At 47.2% G+C, this 17,463-nt stretch overlaps 1 protein-coding gene across 2 annotated transcripts in view; it reads left to right on the top strand.

Annotated features, from left to right (window-relative positions):
* Positions 1 to 17,463, top strand: part of SLC9A1 (solute carrier family 9 member A1) — a 246,355-nt gene that overhangs the window by 66,552 nt on the left and 162,340 nt on the right. For both annotated transcript variants that reach the window (XM_075335896.1, XM_075335897.1), the window contains exons 3-4: positions 16,343 to 16,593; positions 16,721 to 16,938. In XM_075335896.1, coding sequence (XP_075192011.1) covers positions 16,343 to 16,593; positions 16,721 to 16,938 — 469 coding nt within the window. The remainder of the gene's footprint in view (positions 1 to 16,342; positions 16,594 to 16,720; positions 16,939 to 17,463) is intronic.

The following is a 17,463-nucleotide window of genomic DNA, read 5'->3' on the forward strand; positions in this document are numbered from 1 at the left end:
CCATATGTGGTGGAAAGTAATTGTTTGAGTGCATGGCGGGGCTCAGAAGAGATGGAGCACCATTTGACAGGAAAATTGATTGGAATCATTAGCGGACGCCATGTCATGTTTGGAGACCCCCTATGGTGCCTAAACAGTGGAGCTCCCCTACAAATTACCCCATTTTGAAACTAGACCCCTCTAGGAATTTATCTAGATGTTTGGTGAGCCCCTTGTACCCCCAGGGGCTCCACAGAAGTTGATAACGTTGAACCGTGAAAATTATTTATTTTTTTTAACCACAAAATTTTTGCTTCAATCAGGTAGCTTTTTTTTTTTTGTTTTACAAGGGTATCCGGAAAAAATGCACCATAAAATGTATTTTACAATTTCTCCTGAGTACGCTGATACCTCATATGTGGTGGAAATCAATTGTTTGGGCGCACGGCGGGGCTCAGAAGAAAAGGGGCGCCATTTGACTTTTCAAACGCAGAGGCCGTGCAGTGATGTGCATCACTGATCGGCCGCTGCAGGACGCACGGACTGATGAGATACAAAAAGCGACCAGGGATACGGAAAAAAAAAGTCACGGCAAAAATTAGCCCATCCATTATATGCATCCCTGATCAGCACTCGGCTGCTGCAGGATGCACACACGGATGAGCTGCAAAAAAAACGACACAAGACACAGACAAAATAAAAAAAAATCGTTATCTGCATCACTGATCAGCGCTCGGTGGGACGCATGGACGGATGCGGTGTAAAAACGGACAGGGAATACAGAAAAAAAAACAAAACAATTATACTCACAGTACCCAGAAGATTTGGAGGAGGATCACTAACCAGAGGAACTGCAGGAGGAATAGAAGGCAGCAAGTGGACAGCTTCTTACAGGAGCAGCAGGCAGGCCCTTGGACAGTTCATCAGAAGGTCCCAGCGATGAAGGCAGATGAGATCGGGCCAGTGAAGACCTCGGACGACCTGGTGAAGGCAGGTAGGGGACGTCGGAGGGAGAGCAGAGGGGGAGGGGGAGAGGCAGAATGGGAGCAGAACAGAGATTGCGGCAGGGGGCAGATCACGGCAGGGGGGCACATGGCAGGGGGCAGATCGCAGCAGGGGGGCACATTGGCAGGGGCAGATCGCAGCAGGAGGCAGATCGCAGCAGGGAAGCACATTGGCAGGTGGCAGATCGCGGCAGGGAAGCACATGGCAGGGGGCAGATAGCGGCAGGGAAGCACATGACAGGGGGCAGATTGCAGCAGGAGGCAGCAGCAGGCGGGCACATCACTGGAGCGTGCAGGGAGCCATCACGGGAGCGCGCAGGGGGCCATCACGGGAAGCGCTCAATACTCACATGGAGCCGGAGCGGTGGTGACGGCGGCAGCAGCGGTGGCGTGGTACCACAAGTACCAGCCAGTGCACGCTGCAGACATGTTGGGGGAGGCTCCCCAGACCAGCACAGGCCTGGGGAGGGCGGCCACCTGAAGATCAGACCGCCCCACTGCACACTGATTAGAGCAATTGCGCGTCATAGCAGGGGCTGGGGGGCGCCGTGTTTGAGATCCAGGTAAGATCTGCTGCAGCACCTCATAGCAGGATCTCACAGTGTCGCATTGATTTAGGCATTGTTTTAGCCGAAATCAATGGCGAACAATGTGGTTGACGGTTCAGATTTGAACAGCCAATCACATCGATCGTTGATGGGGGGTGGCGATGCCACCCCCGTGGGGTCAAGCAAAGATCCCCTGCTGTAAGAAACAACAGGGGACATCATTTGAAAGCCGTTGCTATGGCCACGGCAATCAAATGAAGTTTAGGCAGTAAAGTTACGTCCCTGGTGTAAGTCACGTTAAAATAGGACATAATTTTACTGCCCGTGGTTGTGAAGGGGTTAATAATAGCTACATTTTTTGAGATTGACTGCTGACAAACCCAAATAATGCCCTGTGTGCACGCTGCGTTTTTTTGTCGTGTTTTTGTATTTTGTCCCTGCGTTTCAGGGGACTGGCAGATCAATCAACTACTGACTCTGGGTCATCGGGGATGGATCCCCGGTATGTGGCTCAATGCTGGTCCCCATATGAAGTCTATGGGGACCAGAATATGGCGCAAAGGGGTAGGAGCAAGCGCTTCATACTCACCGATTGCTAAATCGGCTGTCACACTGCTCCCGCGGGCTCTCATTCTTCTTCCTGGGCCACTCATTAGGCTCATACATATTCACTGCTTCCCCGCCCACCGGTGGTGGCTGAGACTGGTTGCAGTCAGATGCGCCCCCACGCTGAATGACGTCTGTCTGACTGCAGACAATCACAGACGCTGGTGGGCGGGTCTAGATCGCACAGTAAAATAAATAATTACATTCAAAAAACGGCGTGCGGTCCCCCCAATTTTGATACCCAGCCAAGATAAAGCCCCACAGCTGGGGGCTTGTATTCTCAGACTAGAGAAGCCTAAGGGTATTAGGCTGCCTTCCAGCCTTAAAATATCAGTCTGTAGCCGCCCGGAATTGCTGCATCCATTAGATGCGACAATCCCGACATTTTACCCGGCGTTTCCCGATTGTCCTGGTGCGGTGGCAATTGGGATAATAAGGAGTTAATAGCAGCCTATAGCTGCCACTAAGTCTTAAGGCCGCTTTACACGCTACGACATCGCTAAAGCGATGTTGGTGTCACGGAATTTGTGACGCACAACTGGCCGCGTTAGCGATATCGTTGCGTGTGACACCTATGAGCGAAAAACGTTCAAAATCTGTGACATGCCCCCCTAATCTCTATTATTGTTGCTGCTGCAGTTACGATATTGCTCGTCGTTCCTGCGGCATCACACATCGCTATGTGTGACACCGCAGGAACGAGGAACCTCACCTTACCTGCGGCCGCCTGCAATGCGGAAGGAAGGAGGTGGGCGGGATATTACGTGGCGGCCTCAACCTCACAGCAAGCAGTCATGCTCTATGGCTCTCACTCTGATTGTCAGATGTAGCAGTGCTGGAAGCGTTGTGGGACCTCATGTGGATTATGTCGGACCTGGAGGAGTGTTTTGGGGGTTAATAAAGTGGTGAAAGAGGATGCTTTTTTGCCTTTTATTTCAAATAAAGGATTTTTGGGGTGTTTTGTGTTTATTTACTTTCAATTACAAATTAGTGATGGGGGGTGTCTCGTAGACTCCTGCCATCACTAATCTAGGACTTAGTGGCAGCTATAGGATGCTATTAACTCCTTAACTATTAACTCCTTATTGACACCGCACCAGGGCAACATTAAGAGCCGGGTCCAGCGCCAGAATTGGCGCACCTAATAATTAATAATAATAATAATTTTATTCATTTATATAGCGCTATTAATTCCACAGCGCTTTATATACATTGGCAATACTATCCCCATTGGGGCTCACAATCTAGAGTCCCTATCTGTATGTCTTTGGAGTGTTGGAGGAAACCGGAGTACCCGGAGGAAACCCACGCAAACACGAGGAGAACATACAAACTCCTTGCAGATAGTGTCCTTGGTGGGATTTGAACCCAGGACCCTAGCGCTGCAAGACTGCAGTGCTAACCACTGAGCCACCGTGCCGCCCAACCTAACGGATGTGTCCCTTCTGGTTCGGCTGTGGTCTTCTATTGTTAGGCTGGAAAGGGCAAAATAACCATAGCCCTTCCCACCCTAATAATATCAGCCCTAGCTGTCTACTGCAACTTGGATGGTTTTAGAAAAATGGGGGGGACCCCACGTGATATTTTTTTTTTTTTAATTTTTTTTTTTTTTTTTTAAACTTTGAATTTTTTTTGAGATTTTCAATTTACGTTTTTCATACATAAAATAAAACATAAAATTCACAATTCTTATCGAACCTAGACAAACAATGACAGGACAGGTGAGGAGGGTTAGGAGGGGAGAGGAGAAATAGGAGGGAAGAGGGAAGGGTTTCAAGAGTCCATGCTCCTTCCATAGGACCCATAGGCCTCAGTCTCACAGATCCTCCTGTCCCGCAAAGTAGTCCCATGGTGCCCACACGGCCTGGAAATGGTCAACTGTGTCATGCAATAGTGCCGTGAGATGTTCCATGCGTCTAACGTCCAGTAATCTATACTTGAGGCTCTGGAGTGAGGGTGTCCCTGGCTGCCTCCAATTCTTTGCAATTAAGCATCTGGCCGCCGTAAGGATGTGGGACAAAAGCTTAGAGGCCGTTTTTCCCAATCCCCCATTCCCAAGACCCAGAACATAGATCAGGGGATCAAGATCAACCTCTATATATAGTACTTTATGGATCAACCCTCTAACCTGCTCCCAGAAGGGGACTATCCCTGGACAGGACCAGAATATGTGCAGAATGGTGCCCCTGCCTCCCCCGCATCTCCAGCAACAAGCCGGTATGGAGGGGTCTATGCCATGAAGGAAATCTGGAGTGTGGTACCAAAATAGCAAAATTTTATAGATATTTTCCTTATATAGTGTGCATATTGACGTCTTGGCGGCGTTTCCCCAGATTGCTGCCCATTCCTGAGGAAGTATCCGCCTTCCCAATAGAGACTCCCATTTCCGCATGTATGGAAAAGACCCCTCGGGCCCCTCCCGTGACTCGGAAAGCAAAATGTAAATTTCCGAAATTAGTCCCTTAGTATCAGTGCCCCTTCTGCAAATTTTCTCAAAATCTGTGGGAATCGAGGCCCCTGCCCTGCCAAACAAGGAGCCAGCCAAGTCTCTGATCTGCAGATATTGGAAAAACTCTCGATTAGAGAGAGAGAATTTATCTCTAAGGTACTCAAAGGAATGGATCTGCATTGTACTTCCATCTATAATGTCTGCAAATCTGAATAGACCTGCCTTGAGCCAGGGGTGCACCATGTCCGACTCCAGACTGCTTGGGAGCAAGGGTTGGTATATGAAGGACACCAGAGGGGAGCAGGGGGATGCCAAAGGAAATCTTCTAATGCAAAATGCCCAGAGGTCCCTAGTGAACTGCATCGGTCCAAGAAGAGGGGGGGGGCGAATCACACCGGGCCGGGGGCCACAGGAGCGTGTTTGGATGTATAGGCGCCAGCCAAAGTTTTTCAATCTCAGTCCACCTGTTGTATGCCCAAAGGGACACCCAACAGGGGATCCTCCTAAGATGGGCCGCCCAATAGTATTTTAGGATGTCCGGGACAGAAAGCCCCCCCCCCCTGTTTCTCCGAGCCATCAACACCTCCCTGGCCACCCTATGACGTTTGTTACACCAAATAAATCTAAGGATAGCCGCCTGAAGGGACTTCAGCTCCTTTATTGGTACCTTAACTGGGAGGGTTTCAAAAAAATATAATAATTTTGGGAGCAAGCTCATTTTAACCGCAGCAATGCGCCCCATCCACGAAAGAGAGAGGGGCAACCACTTGCTCAAAAGATTTCTCAGCTCTCGGAAAAGGGGGGGGGAAGTTAAGGTTATAGAGGGAATCATAAGTAGATGTGAGGGTAACCCCCAGGTACTTGACCGCATCTGTCTTCCAACGAAACTTAAAATTCAAACGCAGGTAATCCAGGGCCACCGGGTCGAGATTCAAGGGCATTGCCTCCGTTTTGCTAGAGTTGATCTTATACCCCGAAAGGCTCCCGTACCTACCCAAGGTGCACATTAAAATTGGAAGGGACACATGGATGTTAGTAAGTGTAATGAGCACATCGTCGGCAAAAAGCGAGATTTTAAACGGTTTATTCCTGACCAGGACCCCCGAGATGTCTGGGTTGCTCCTGACCGAGGCCGCGAGGGGCTCTATGCATAGCACAAAAAGGAGGGGGACAGGGGGCACCCCTGCCTGGTGCCATTGGAGATGAGAAAAGGCTTAGAGATGTGGAGGGGGAGTTTGATAGAGGCCGTAGGAGCGCTATACAGGGACTTCAAGGCCCGCATAAAGCCACCCGAGATCCCAAAGACCTCCAGTGTCTTGAAGAGAAAAGGCCACGCAAGGCGGTCAAAAGCCTTCTCTGCATCTAGACTCAACACCAACGCCTGTTGCTTCGTCCGATTTGCCACATCCACCAGGTCTATGACCTTCCTGGTATTGTCACCCCCCTGACGGCAAGGGACAAAACCCACCTGGTCTTTATACACGAGTTGGGGCAACCATCGATTAAGCCTGGCCGCCAAGAGCTTGGTGAACATCTTCAAATCGGAGTTCAAAAGGGCTATTGGTCTATAATTAGCACAGTCCAATGGGTCCCTGGGTGGCTTGGGCAGGAGGATTAAATGGGAGTGTAGCATGGATGGAGGGATAGGGTCACCCTGAAGGAAAGAGTTAAACAAGGCGGCCATGTGTGGGAGGAGCTCCGCCGCAAACACCTTGTAATAAAAATAAGTAAAGCCGTCCGGGCCCGGTGACTTCCCGCCAGGCAGGGCTTCCAGAACTTGCTCCAGTTCCTCTGTAGTAATCTCTTCATTCAAAGCCGCGGCTGCTCCGCAAGGCAGTGAAGGGAGCTCAAGGGCCGAAAAATAGTCCCCAAGGGCCCCAGCCCCGCGCAAAGCCATGCCCGGGGGAACCGGAAGGTTATAAAGCTTGTTGTAGTAATTGAAAAAAATGTCAGCTATTGAAGCGGGGTGATAGTGGATAGTGCCCTTTTCGTCGCGCAGAGCCTGAGGGCATGAGGATGTAGTGCGCTCCTTAAGCTGCCTGGCGAGTAAGGTATGAGCCTTATTACTCCTTTCATAGTATCTTTGTTTGGAAAAGGTTAGCAATTTTTCTGCTCTGCCAATTGCCAAGTCTCTCAACTTTTCCCTAAGGCTGATGACTCTCCTAAGAATAGTCAGTGATGGGGCAGCCGCCAGTCTCCCCTCCTGTAGCTTAAGATGGGCCGTTATAGAGTCCCGCTGACTTGTGGCATTCTTTTTAGCCCTGGCGCCCTCTCTAATGCATAGTCCCCTCATCACTGCCTTGTGAGCTTCCCAGAGTGTTGCCGGCGACGTGACCGTGCCCGTGTTCAACTGAAAGAATTCGACCAGTTGCTTATTTAAAAAGGCCCTAGTGTCGGGATTTTTGATCAGAGATTCATTAAGGCGCCAATGCTGAGCCCTAGGTCGAGGACCATCTTTCTTGAAGTCCATTATGAGTGGGGAATGGTCTGACCACGTAATGGATCCCATCTCCACCCGCTCAAGACGCCCCAGCAGCTGTGAGTCAATGAAAAAATAGTCTATTCTGGTGTGCGTCTGATGCGGATGCGAGTAGAAGGAAAAGGCCTTCTCTCCCGGGTGGTCCACCCTCCAAGCGTCGTATAAAGCGCCTGATCTAATGAGCCTACGAAAGTCCCGGGACAAATTTTTCAAAGCACCCGATGGAGGGTGTCCACCCACAGAGAGTCTGTCGGCCACCTCCGAAAAGGGGATGTTAAAGTCTCCCCCCAACACCGTAGAGGCCGGTGCCAGTCCGCCTATCAGATCGAGTATTTTCTTAAGAAAGCGTATCTGCCCTTCATTAGGTGCATAAATGTTGGCCAGTATGTGCGGGGATCCCCCCAGTTGGCCCTCCAGAATCACATATCTACCCTCTGGATCGCAGTGAGAACCCGTAATTTGTAGAGGACAACTGGAGGATATTAAAATAGCAACTCCCCCCCTCTTGGAGCCCGAGTAAGCCGAGTAATGGATGGGAAAGCGGTGGGACGCAAATTTGAAAGTGTTTGATTCCACAAAATGTGTTTCTTGGATAAAGGCTATGTCTGCACCTGATGTTTTCAGTTCCTGTAGCAGCAATTTCCTCTTACGGGGTGAATTCAGACCTTTTACGTTAAGAGAGATAATGCGGGTCATATCTAAAACTTAGAAGTAAGAAAAAGCTAATGGCACACCTATACCGTCGGGGGCATGACTTCCCCTGTGAAGCCGGCCAGAGGAGACGGTCCATACGACAAAGGGCCGCAGCTCCCAGGGACTCTAGAAGGGGTGGTACCTGAAAGGACACATAAGGAAAAAACATCGGGGAGGGGGGAAGACAAGGACAAACATAGAAATGAACATGAATTAAGAACATTAACCGAAATGCATAAACCTTAGGCATAGATTCCCGGGGGGTAAACCCGGAAGGGAGAGACCTAGAGGGAGGTTCCCCAACCCGTCTGGGCTGAGAGAGCCACCCACCTCACTCCCCAGTAGCCCTCCTACGGGGGTCAGTCCAGTGGGCACGGGCCCGTGCCTAAAGGAAACAAGGGAGAAAAAAAAAAAAAACCTCAACCACTAACTCCAAGTAAGGGGACCGGGCTCCCGCCAACCCCCCTACCCCCCACGGCATCATTGTGGCTACAGCCCCCCCCCTATGCAGCTCAACAGACCCAGAGGGCCGCAGATGACACAATGGACAGTCAGAGGCTTGCTGTAGAGAGAGTCACAGTATCACAAAGCATGCTCAGCCACTGGAACTCAGAGGGTATAAGAAATAGGCACCAACCAGGTTAAGGAGTGTCTTCAACGGCGAGCCGGGGAGGGGAGCGACCCGCGGCCCCTACCTCCTCTCCCCCCCAAAGCCCCACGCCCTCCACCCCTCACCTTGGACCACACGGGGGGGGGGGCGGACCTTCCAACCTTTGCAAGTCCCAATCTGGGATACAGACCGCTGGAATGGCCAATGCTTCACAGAACAGAGTAGTATCTGCTGGAGTGCGAAGGGTCGCCGATTTACCCCCTCTGCGCGCTGTTAGTGCAAACTGGTAACCCCAGCGGTATGGAACCTGGTGCTCCTTCAGGCTCGTGAGGAGGGGTTTGAGGTGCCGCCTTTTCTGGAGTGTGATGCGAGAAAGATCCGGGAAAAGCTGGATTTCCTTGCCATTGAACACAGATGCCGTGCGCCTCATTCTAGCCTTAGCCATGATCAGTTCTTTGGTGGAGAAGTCGTGAATGCAACAAATGATGTCCCGGGGTTGGGTGGATAAATTCTTCGGCTGTAAAGCCCTGTGTGCCCTGTCCAGCTTGATGATGTTAAAAGGGGGAGCGTCCAACACTTCATTAAAGATGGATTGTAGTATGGAGTTTGTGTCCTCGGGCCCATCCGACTCTGGGACCCCCCTCACACGGACATTGCAACAGCGTCCTCTGTTGTCGAGATCCTCTATGTGAGACTGCATATCCTCCATAATTTTTTGTTGCGATGTTGCCAGTTTGTGTAATTCTGATACATGGGATCTGGTGATGTCATGCTCTTCCTCCAGGGATTCAATTCTGCCAGACAATTGCTGCAAATCTCTCCTCACTTCAGCTATTTCTGACCTGCAAGTTGCTTTAACCTCATGGATGAGGCATTGAAAGTCCTCTTTAGAAGGAAGTTTACTTATGAAATCATGCATGTCCTTATAGAAGGTGTCTGGCCCTTTAAGGTGAGCACCTGCAGTAATAGACACTGGAGTTTTAGTCTGGTGCTGGGGAAGCTGGGGAAGTTGATCTCCACACTGAGGCCCAGAGGGGGGAAGCAGGCTGCTCTGTTCCCTGATATTACCAGCTGTAGCTGCAGTCCCTTCTCCCGGCAGTGGGGAGGGCTGCCCCCGACCTCCACCTTATCTCCCACAGCCACTATGTGCTCCTGGGCCTGCTGCTGCTGTGCCTGAGGATCCGATGCAGTGCAGGGCTGCTGAGCCAAGGCATCCCCTGTTGGATCTGCTGCAGAGATTCCTCCACTCCCCCCTGTGTCCCCGCTCACCCACTCCTCCTTCTCTTGCTGCTTAGCAGGCCGGGCCAGTGCCTCCATTTCCCCTCCATGCTCCTGGAAAGATGGCGTCCGGGCCTCCCCTGGACCCTGTTCCAGGCCCAAGAAAGTATCCAGCGCCGTGGTGTGCAGCGGGGGGGCCACCGATGCCTGCTGCGATGGTTTAATCCTCCGTGGTCCCATCCTGAGAGCCGGTGAGTAGGTTTATGCTTATGATAAGTGCTGATTTAGCTGAGGGTCAACAGGAGCTCCTCTTCCCCACGTCCACTCAGCTCAGCATCCTGGACACGCCCCCTTAATTTTTTTTTTTTAATAAATTAAATAATTAAAAAAAAAAGTGTGGGACCACCTCCAGTTTTTCATAACCAGCCAAGGTACAGCAGACAGCTGAGGGTTGCAGCCTGCTGCTTTTCCTGTGCTGGATGTGAAAAATGGTGGGGACCCCATGCCATTTTTTTTTACCAAAAAATAATTTAAAAAAACATCTGGTCATACTAGCTATCGCTATACAGTGTGGGCAGAATTATTAGGTAAATGAGTATTTTTATCACATGATACTTTTTATACATGTTGTCCTACTCCAAGCTGTATAGGCTTGAGAGCCAACTACCAATTAAGTAAATCAGGTGATGTTCATCTCTGTAATGAGGGGGGTGTGGTGTAATGGCATCAACACCCTATATAAGGTGTACTTAATTATTAGGCAACTTCCTTCCTTTGGCAAAGTGGGTCAGAAGAGAGATTTGATGTGCTCTGAAAAGTCCGAAATTGTGAGATGTCTTGCAGGGGGATGCAGCAGTCTTGAAATTGCCAAACTTTTGAAGCGTGATCATCGAACAATGAAGCGTTTCATGGTAATTAGCGAGCAGGGTCGCAAGAAGCGTGGTGGGCAAAAAAGGCGCAAAATAACTGCCCATGAATTGAGGAAAATCAAGCGTGAAGCTGCCAAGATTCCATTTGCCACCAGTTTGGCCATATTTCAGAGCTGCAAGGTTACTGGAGTATCAAAAAGCACAAGGTGTGCCATACTCGGGGACATGGCCAAGGTAAGGAAGGCTGAAAAACGGCCAACTTTGAACAAGAAACATAAGATAAAACGTCAAGACTGGGCCAAGAAATATCTTAAGACTGATTTTTCAAAGGTTCTATGGACTGATGAAATGAGAGTGACTCTTGATGGGCCAGAGGCTAGATCAGTAAAGGGCAGAGAGCTCCACTCCGAGTCAGATACCAGCAAGGTGGAGGTGGGCTGCTATCATCAAAGATGATGGATGGAGTGAAGCTCAACTCCCAGACCTACTGCCAGTTTCTGGAAGACAACTTCTTCAAGCAGTGATTTTCATGCAGGACAATGCTCCATCACATGCTTCAAAATACTCCACAGCGTGGCTGGCCAGTAAAGGTCTAAAAGATGAAAAAATCATGACATGGCCCCCTTGTTCACCTGATCTGAACCCCATAGAGAACCTGTGGTCTCTCATAAAATGTAAGATCTACAGGGAGGGAAAACAGTACACCTTTCGGAACAGTGTCTGGGAGGCTGTGGTGGCTGTTGCACGCAATGTTGGTCGTAAACAGATCAAGCAACTGACAATCTATGGATGGTAGGCTGTTGAGTGTCATAAAGAAAGGTGGCTATATTGGTCACTAATTTTTTGGGGTTTTGTTTTGCATGTCAGAAATGTTTATTTCTAAATTTTGTGCCGTTATATTGGTTTACCTGGTGAAAATAAACAAGTGAGATGGGAATATATTTAGTTTTTATTAAGTTGCCTAATAATTCTGCACAGTAATAGTTACCTGCACAAACAGATATCCTCCTAAGATAGCCAAATCTATAAAAAAAAAACACTCCAACTTCCAAAAATATTAAGTCTTTAGGGTTGATTGAGAACATAGTTGTTGATCAATAATAAAAAAAATCCTCAAATACAACTTGCCTAATAATTCTGCACACAGTACAGTGTATGTTCTTTCGTATTATCTGTTCTATATGTTCTTTCTCTTCTATATGTTTTATCTATTGTTTGTATTTTTTCTGTTTATCTATTCTATCTACCTATCAATTATCCTATCCTATTTTGTTTCTCCTGTAAAAGATGCGTTTTTCCCACTGCATGGTTTTTTTTTGTTTTTTTTTAAGGACAAAAAACATGCTCCTTTGTGGGCACCACAAAGATGCAGCGTGCGCACATAGCAATAGCCTTTTTGCGTTTCTGACCTTTATTTTTGCATTGAATACAGTGAAATATAGTGAAAAAACACATGGGCAAAAACGTACCCATCGTTGGACCAAAAATGCACCGAAATACAGCAAAAACACACGCATTTTTTATGGGGGGGTTTTTTCTACCAGAAGGTGCGATTTTTTTTTTTTGCTGAAGGAACAAAATTGCAGCATGCACACCTAGCCTATAACCTACTGTGTAAAATCATATTGTATATAATCCCTTTACTTTAAAAAAAAAAAAAGACGTTGAACTTTGTGAAAATATCCAGAACTTAAAAATTATCACTAAAATGCACTTGTTTATTGATGTGTGTGTGTGTGTGTGTGTGTGAGTGATATATATATATATATATATATATATATATATATATATATATATATATATATATATATATATATATATACACACATACATACATATATATATATATATATATATATATATATATATATATATATATATATATATATATATATATATATATATATATATATATATATACATATACATACATACCGTGTTTTTCCAAAAATAAGACCTCCCCCAAAAATAAGCCCTAGCAGGGATTTTCAGCATTTTCGGAGACAGGCTTAAATATAAGCCCTCCCCCGAAAATAAGCCCTAGTCCCGGATCAATAATGAAGTGTCCGTGCAGCTAAAAAAGATACAGATACTGCAGGACACTTCATTATACACAGCGGCACCCGGCAATTACACTCACCAGACACTGAGAAGAGGACCTGCAGTGATCACACACCCGCACACATCAGCTCTCACACACACACACCAGATCACACACACAAACATCGGCTCACACGCAAACAACAAATCACACACACACACAAACATCGGATCGCACACACATCGGATCGTATATACACTCGCCTCATCCAGTGACACCGATCTCTTCTCGCCGGGAGAATCCTGAGAGGCAGTGCGGTGCAGCGCGACGAACAGGACCTGCGGCTGGACACGTGACTTGCTCTCATTCTCTGCTGCCGTAAGTGCTGGATGTGATGTGTGTGTGTCTGCGATCGGCTGTGTGTGTCTGCGTTCGGATGTGTGTATCTGTGATCGGCTGTGCGTGCCTGCGATCTGCTGTGTGTGATCTGCTGTGTATATCTGTGATCTGCTGTGTGTCTGTGTGTGATCTGCTGTGTGTGTCTGGGATCTTCTGTGTGTGTCAGCGTGTCAGCTAGCAGCAGGGTAGGACGGTGTGCAGCACCGACCGGAGATCACAGGAGGACCTGGGAATCACGCAGACGTCCTGGTCTGGTGAGTATGAGTCTCCTGGGAAGTGGGGGGGTCTGCTTTTTTGGGGGGTAAACTTACCCCCAACCGTGTGTCTCCAAGAATAAGACCTCCTCCAAAAATAAGCCCTAGCGCTTTTTTGGGGGGCAAAAAAAATATAAGACAGTGTCTTATTTTTGGAAAAACACGGTGTACACACGGTATGCAGTAAATACAGTATGTGGTGTATATAGTATATACACACGCTGGCTCCGCCTCCTTCATGCTGCTTGGTCACACACACAATATATACACAGTGTACACACGGTCTATAGTATAGAATGTGAGCCCGCAAGGGCAGGGCCCTCTTCCCTCTGTACTAGTCTGTCTATTGTAACTTGTATATGTATTCTGTATGTAACCCCCTTCTCATGTACAGCACCATGGAATCAATGGTGCTCTATAAATAATAATAATAATAGTATATACACACAGTACAGTCATATGAAAAAGTTTGGGCATTATTAATGTTAACCTTTTTTCTTTATAATAATTTGTGTTTTTGAAACGGCTATTTCAGTTTCATATATCTAATAACTGATGGACTGAGTAATATTTCTGGATTGAAATGAGGTTTTTTGTACTAACAGAAAATGTTAAATCCGCATTTAAACAAAATTTGACCGGTGCTAAAGTATGGGCACCCTTATCAATTTCTTGATTTGAACACTCCTAACTACTTTCTACAGTTGTTGACTCTCAGCTGTCAGTGCCGGCTCCTGCTCCTTGCACACATAGACAGACTACACATCGGGTAATTAAGCCGATGTGTACGGTAGCTAGGAGTGCAGGGAGCAGGAGCCGGCACTGACAGCTGAGAGCGGCGGACGCTGGTAACGAAGGTAAATATCGGGTAACCAAGGTAAGGGCTTCTTGGTTACCCGCTGTTTACCGTGGTTACCAGCGTCCGCAGAAGCCGGCTCCTGCTGCCTGCACACGTAGCAGAGTACACATCGGGTAATTAACCCCATGTGTACTGTGCCTAGGTGTGCAGGGAGCCAGCGCTAAGCGGTGTGCACTGGTAACCAAGGTAAATATCGGGTTGGTTACCCGATATTTACCTTAGTTACCAAGCGCAGCATCGCTTCTACGTGTAGCGACGCTCCAGCGATCCCTGCCAGGTCAGGTTGCTGGTGGGATCGCTGGAGCGTCGCTTAGTGTGACATCTCACCAGCGACCTCCTAGCAACTTACCAGCGATCCCTATCAGGTTGTATCGTTGTTGGGATCGCTGGTAAGTTGTTTAGTGTGAATGGGCCTTTAGTCATGTAGCAGAGTCCAGCGAGCTCTCTCTGCCCTCACCAGCCTCTCAATAGAGATTGTACATTGATAGTGAGGTGTCAATAACAGCAAGAGGCGTGTTGTACTGTCATCTGAATAGCTAAAGGTCCAGTCACACTAAGCAACTTACCAGCGATCCCAACAACGATAGGGATCGCTGGTAAGTTGCTAGGAGGTTGCTGGTGAGATGTCACACTGCGACGCTCCAGCGATCCCACCAGCAACCTGACCTGGCAGGGATCGCTGGAGCGTGGCTACACGAGTTGCTGGTGAGCTCACCAGCAACCAGTGACCAGCCCCCAGTCTCCTAGTTACAGCACACATCAGGTTAATTAACCCGATGTGTGCTGCAGCTAAATGTGCACAGAGCAGGGAGCAGCGCACAATGCTTAGCGCTGGCTCCTTGCTCTCCTAGTTACAGCACACATCGGGTTAATTACCTGATGTGTGCTGCAGCTAAATGTGCACAGAGCAGGGAGCAGCGCACAATGCTTAGCGCTGGCTCCTTGCTCTCCTAGTTACAGCACACATCGGGTTAATTACCTGATGTGTGCTGCAGCTAAATGTGCACAGAGCAGGGAGCAGCGCACAATGCTTAGCGCTGGCTCCTTGCTCTTCTAGTTACAGCACACATCGGGTTAATTACCTGATGTGTGCTGCAGCTACATGTGCACAGAGCAGGAGCCGGCACTGACAGTGAGAGCGGAGGAGGCTGGTATCAAAGGTAAATATCGGGTAACCAAGGACAGGGCTTCTTAGTTACCCGATGTTTACATTGGTTACCAGCCTCCGCAGAAGCTGGCTCCCTGCTCACTGCACATTTAGTTGTTGCTGTCTCGCTGTCACACACAGCAATCTGTGCTTCACAGCGGGACAGCAACAACTAAAAAATGGCCCAGGACATTCAGCAACAACCAACAACCTCACAGCAGGGGCCAGGTTGTTGCTGGATGTCACACACAGCAACATCGCTAGCAACGTCACAAAAGTTGTTCGTTACCAGCGATGTTGCTAGCGATGTTGCTTAGTGTGACGGGGCCTTAAGTCGGCTCCTTTCTTTGTCTCTGCATTGGGCGTGATAGGGAATGCGTCAGATACCAGCCCCCTTCACACCCATCACTGATGTGCTGATACAGTAAGCCCAGTCCTATGTCAAGTACAAGCTGGAAATGGTCTGCATAAGACTATAGAAGATCTCTCCAGACTGGGGAACCATTCTTCCAGTTATTTTAAGATCAGCGGTGAAAACTTTCAAAAAGGACTCTGCAGCCATTCTGGCATGAATTTTCAATGAGGCATACAATATCTAATTTATAATGCATAGTTTGTATTGTGAAATTTGCTTACAGAGCTTTCCATCTTCAAGAATGTGGACCCTAACCACTCTAAAATAATAAACAGATCATGTACTCACCCTCCCCAGCTTCTTGCAGCCGCTCGAGCCTTGGTGATTTTACAGCATTGGTGATGTCATGTTGACAGCTTGCATCTTCCTGTTCCCAACCATTGACCTCAGTAGCTCGTGCCATCTACTTTGCACAGCTGCTCAGCTGAGGGGTTTGCCACGCGCTGTGGACGTGATGTGAAAGCACAGGGAGCCAAAATCTTCTGGAAAAATGCCTGCGTTCCCCATTGACTTCCATTATAATCAGTACTCATGTCGAACCTATCCGAGTGTCCAACTGCTCATTCCGAGAACCTGATCATGGTAGTGCTCACTCATCAATAGTACCCACTCCTTGTTATTTTAGAGCATTTGGGGTTCACTTTCTTAAAAAGTGGAAAAACAAGTTTAAACTTTTTTTTTTTTTTTTGTAACCTTTAGGCATTATTTGATACATAGCCTTTTATGTTTTTGCTTGTACACCTCTGGTTCATGGGCTTTGTCTCTCCTTTAGGTTTTGTACCACCTGTTTGAAGAGTTTTCTGCCTTGGATCAGGTGACCTTCCGTGATATCTCCTTGGGGTTCCTGAGTTTCTTCATTGTTTCCCTTGGAGGGGTGTTTGTAGGACTTGTATATGGCATAATTGCAGCATTCACTTCCCGGTTCACATCCCACATCAGAGTTATTGAACCGCTCTTTGTTTTTCTGTATAGTTATATGGCATACATGTCTGCAGAACTCTTCCATCTTTCTGGAATTATGGCGTAAGTTTTATCTCCTTTTTATCTGCTCTCTCACTATTACACATAATATATTGAATGCATTTTGAATTTGACCTAAACCTTTTGTGAGTTCTGTGTTTTTTTGTTTTTTTTTCCTTTATTATTGCAGTCTTATTGCCTCTGGTGTAGTAATGCGACCTTATGTGGAGGCTAACATTTCCCATAAGTCTCATACCACAATCAAATATTTCCTGAAGATGTGGAGCAGTGTCAGTGAGACCTTAATTTTCATTTTCCTGGGGGTCTCCACTGTGGCTGGACCCCATTCTTGGAATTGGACCTATGTCATCAGCACCCTTATATTCTGTCTGATAGCACGAGTACTAGGTACTTATTTTTGTTACTTGATGTGTATTTGTATAAAAAAATACTGATAAGGGGTTGCTATCTTGGCAGCATACAGATACTTCCCGTATTAACTTTATAAAGATTGCCGGAGGAATATTATTATTTTTTTATTATTATTGTGGTCACATTTAAAAAATGTAAAATAAAGATACGCACAAATACATTTATTTTATGTATGTGTATGTTTTATGTTAAATTTATATTGCTGCCTTCATATAAATATATATTTTAAGCTTCATACATTCAGCATAATACGATAAATGGAAAAATGTCCTTAAAGTTATTTGCAGTTTTAATTAGTGTCATTATAAATTAAAAGAAGCTCGTGTACACTGAAAAAACAAAAATCACTCTTGAAATCTGGGAATGTAAAAATAATTAAAAAAAACCCTCTTTTTTATGCTAGACTACGTTCACTGATTTAGGCTATGTTCACAGAGTGCATCTTTTGCAACTACAAAGATGCAGAGTTTTTGGCGCCAAAAAACACATGCATTTTTGCTG

Source organism: Anomaloglossus baeobatrachus, chromosome 2 (genome assembly GCF_048569485.1).
Source record: "Anomaloglossus baeobatrachus isolate aAnoBae1 chromosome 2, aAnoBae1.hap1, whole genome shotgun sequence".
NCBI lineage: Eukaryota > Metazoa > Chordata > Amphibia > Anura > Aromobatidae > Anomaloglossus > Anomaloglossus baeobatrachus.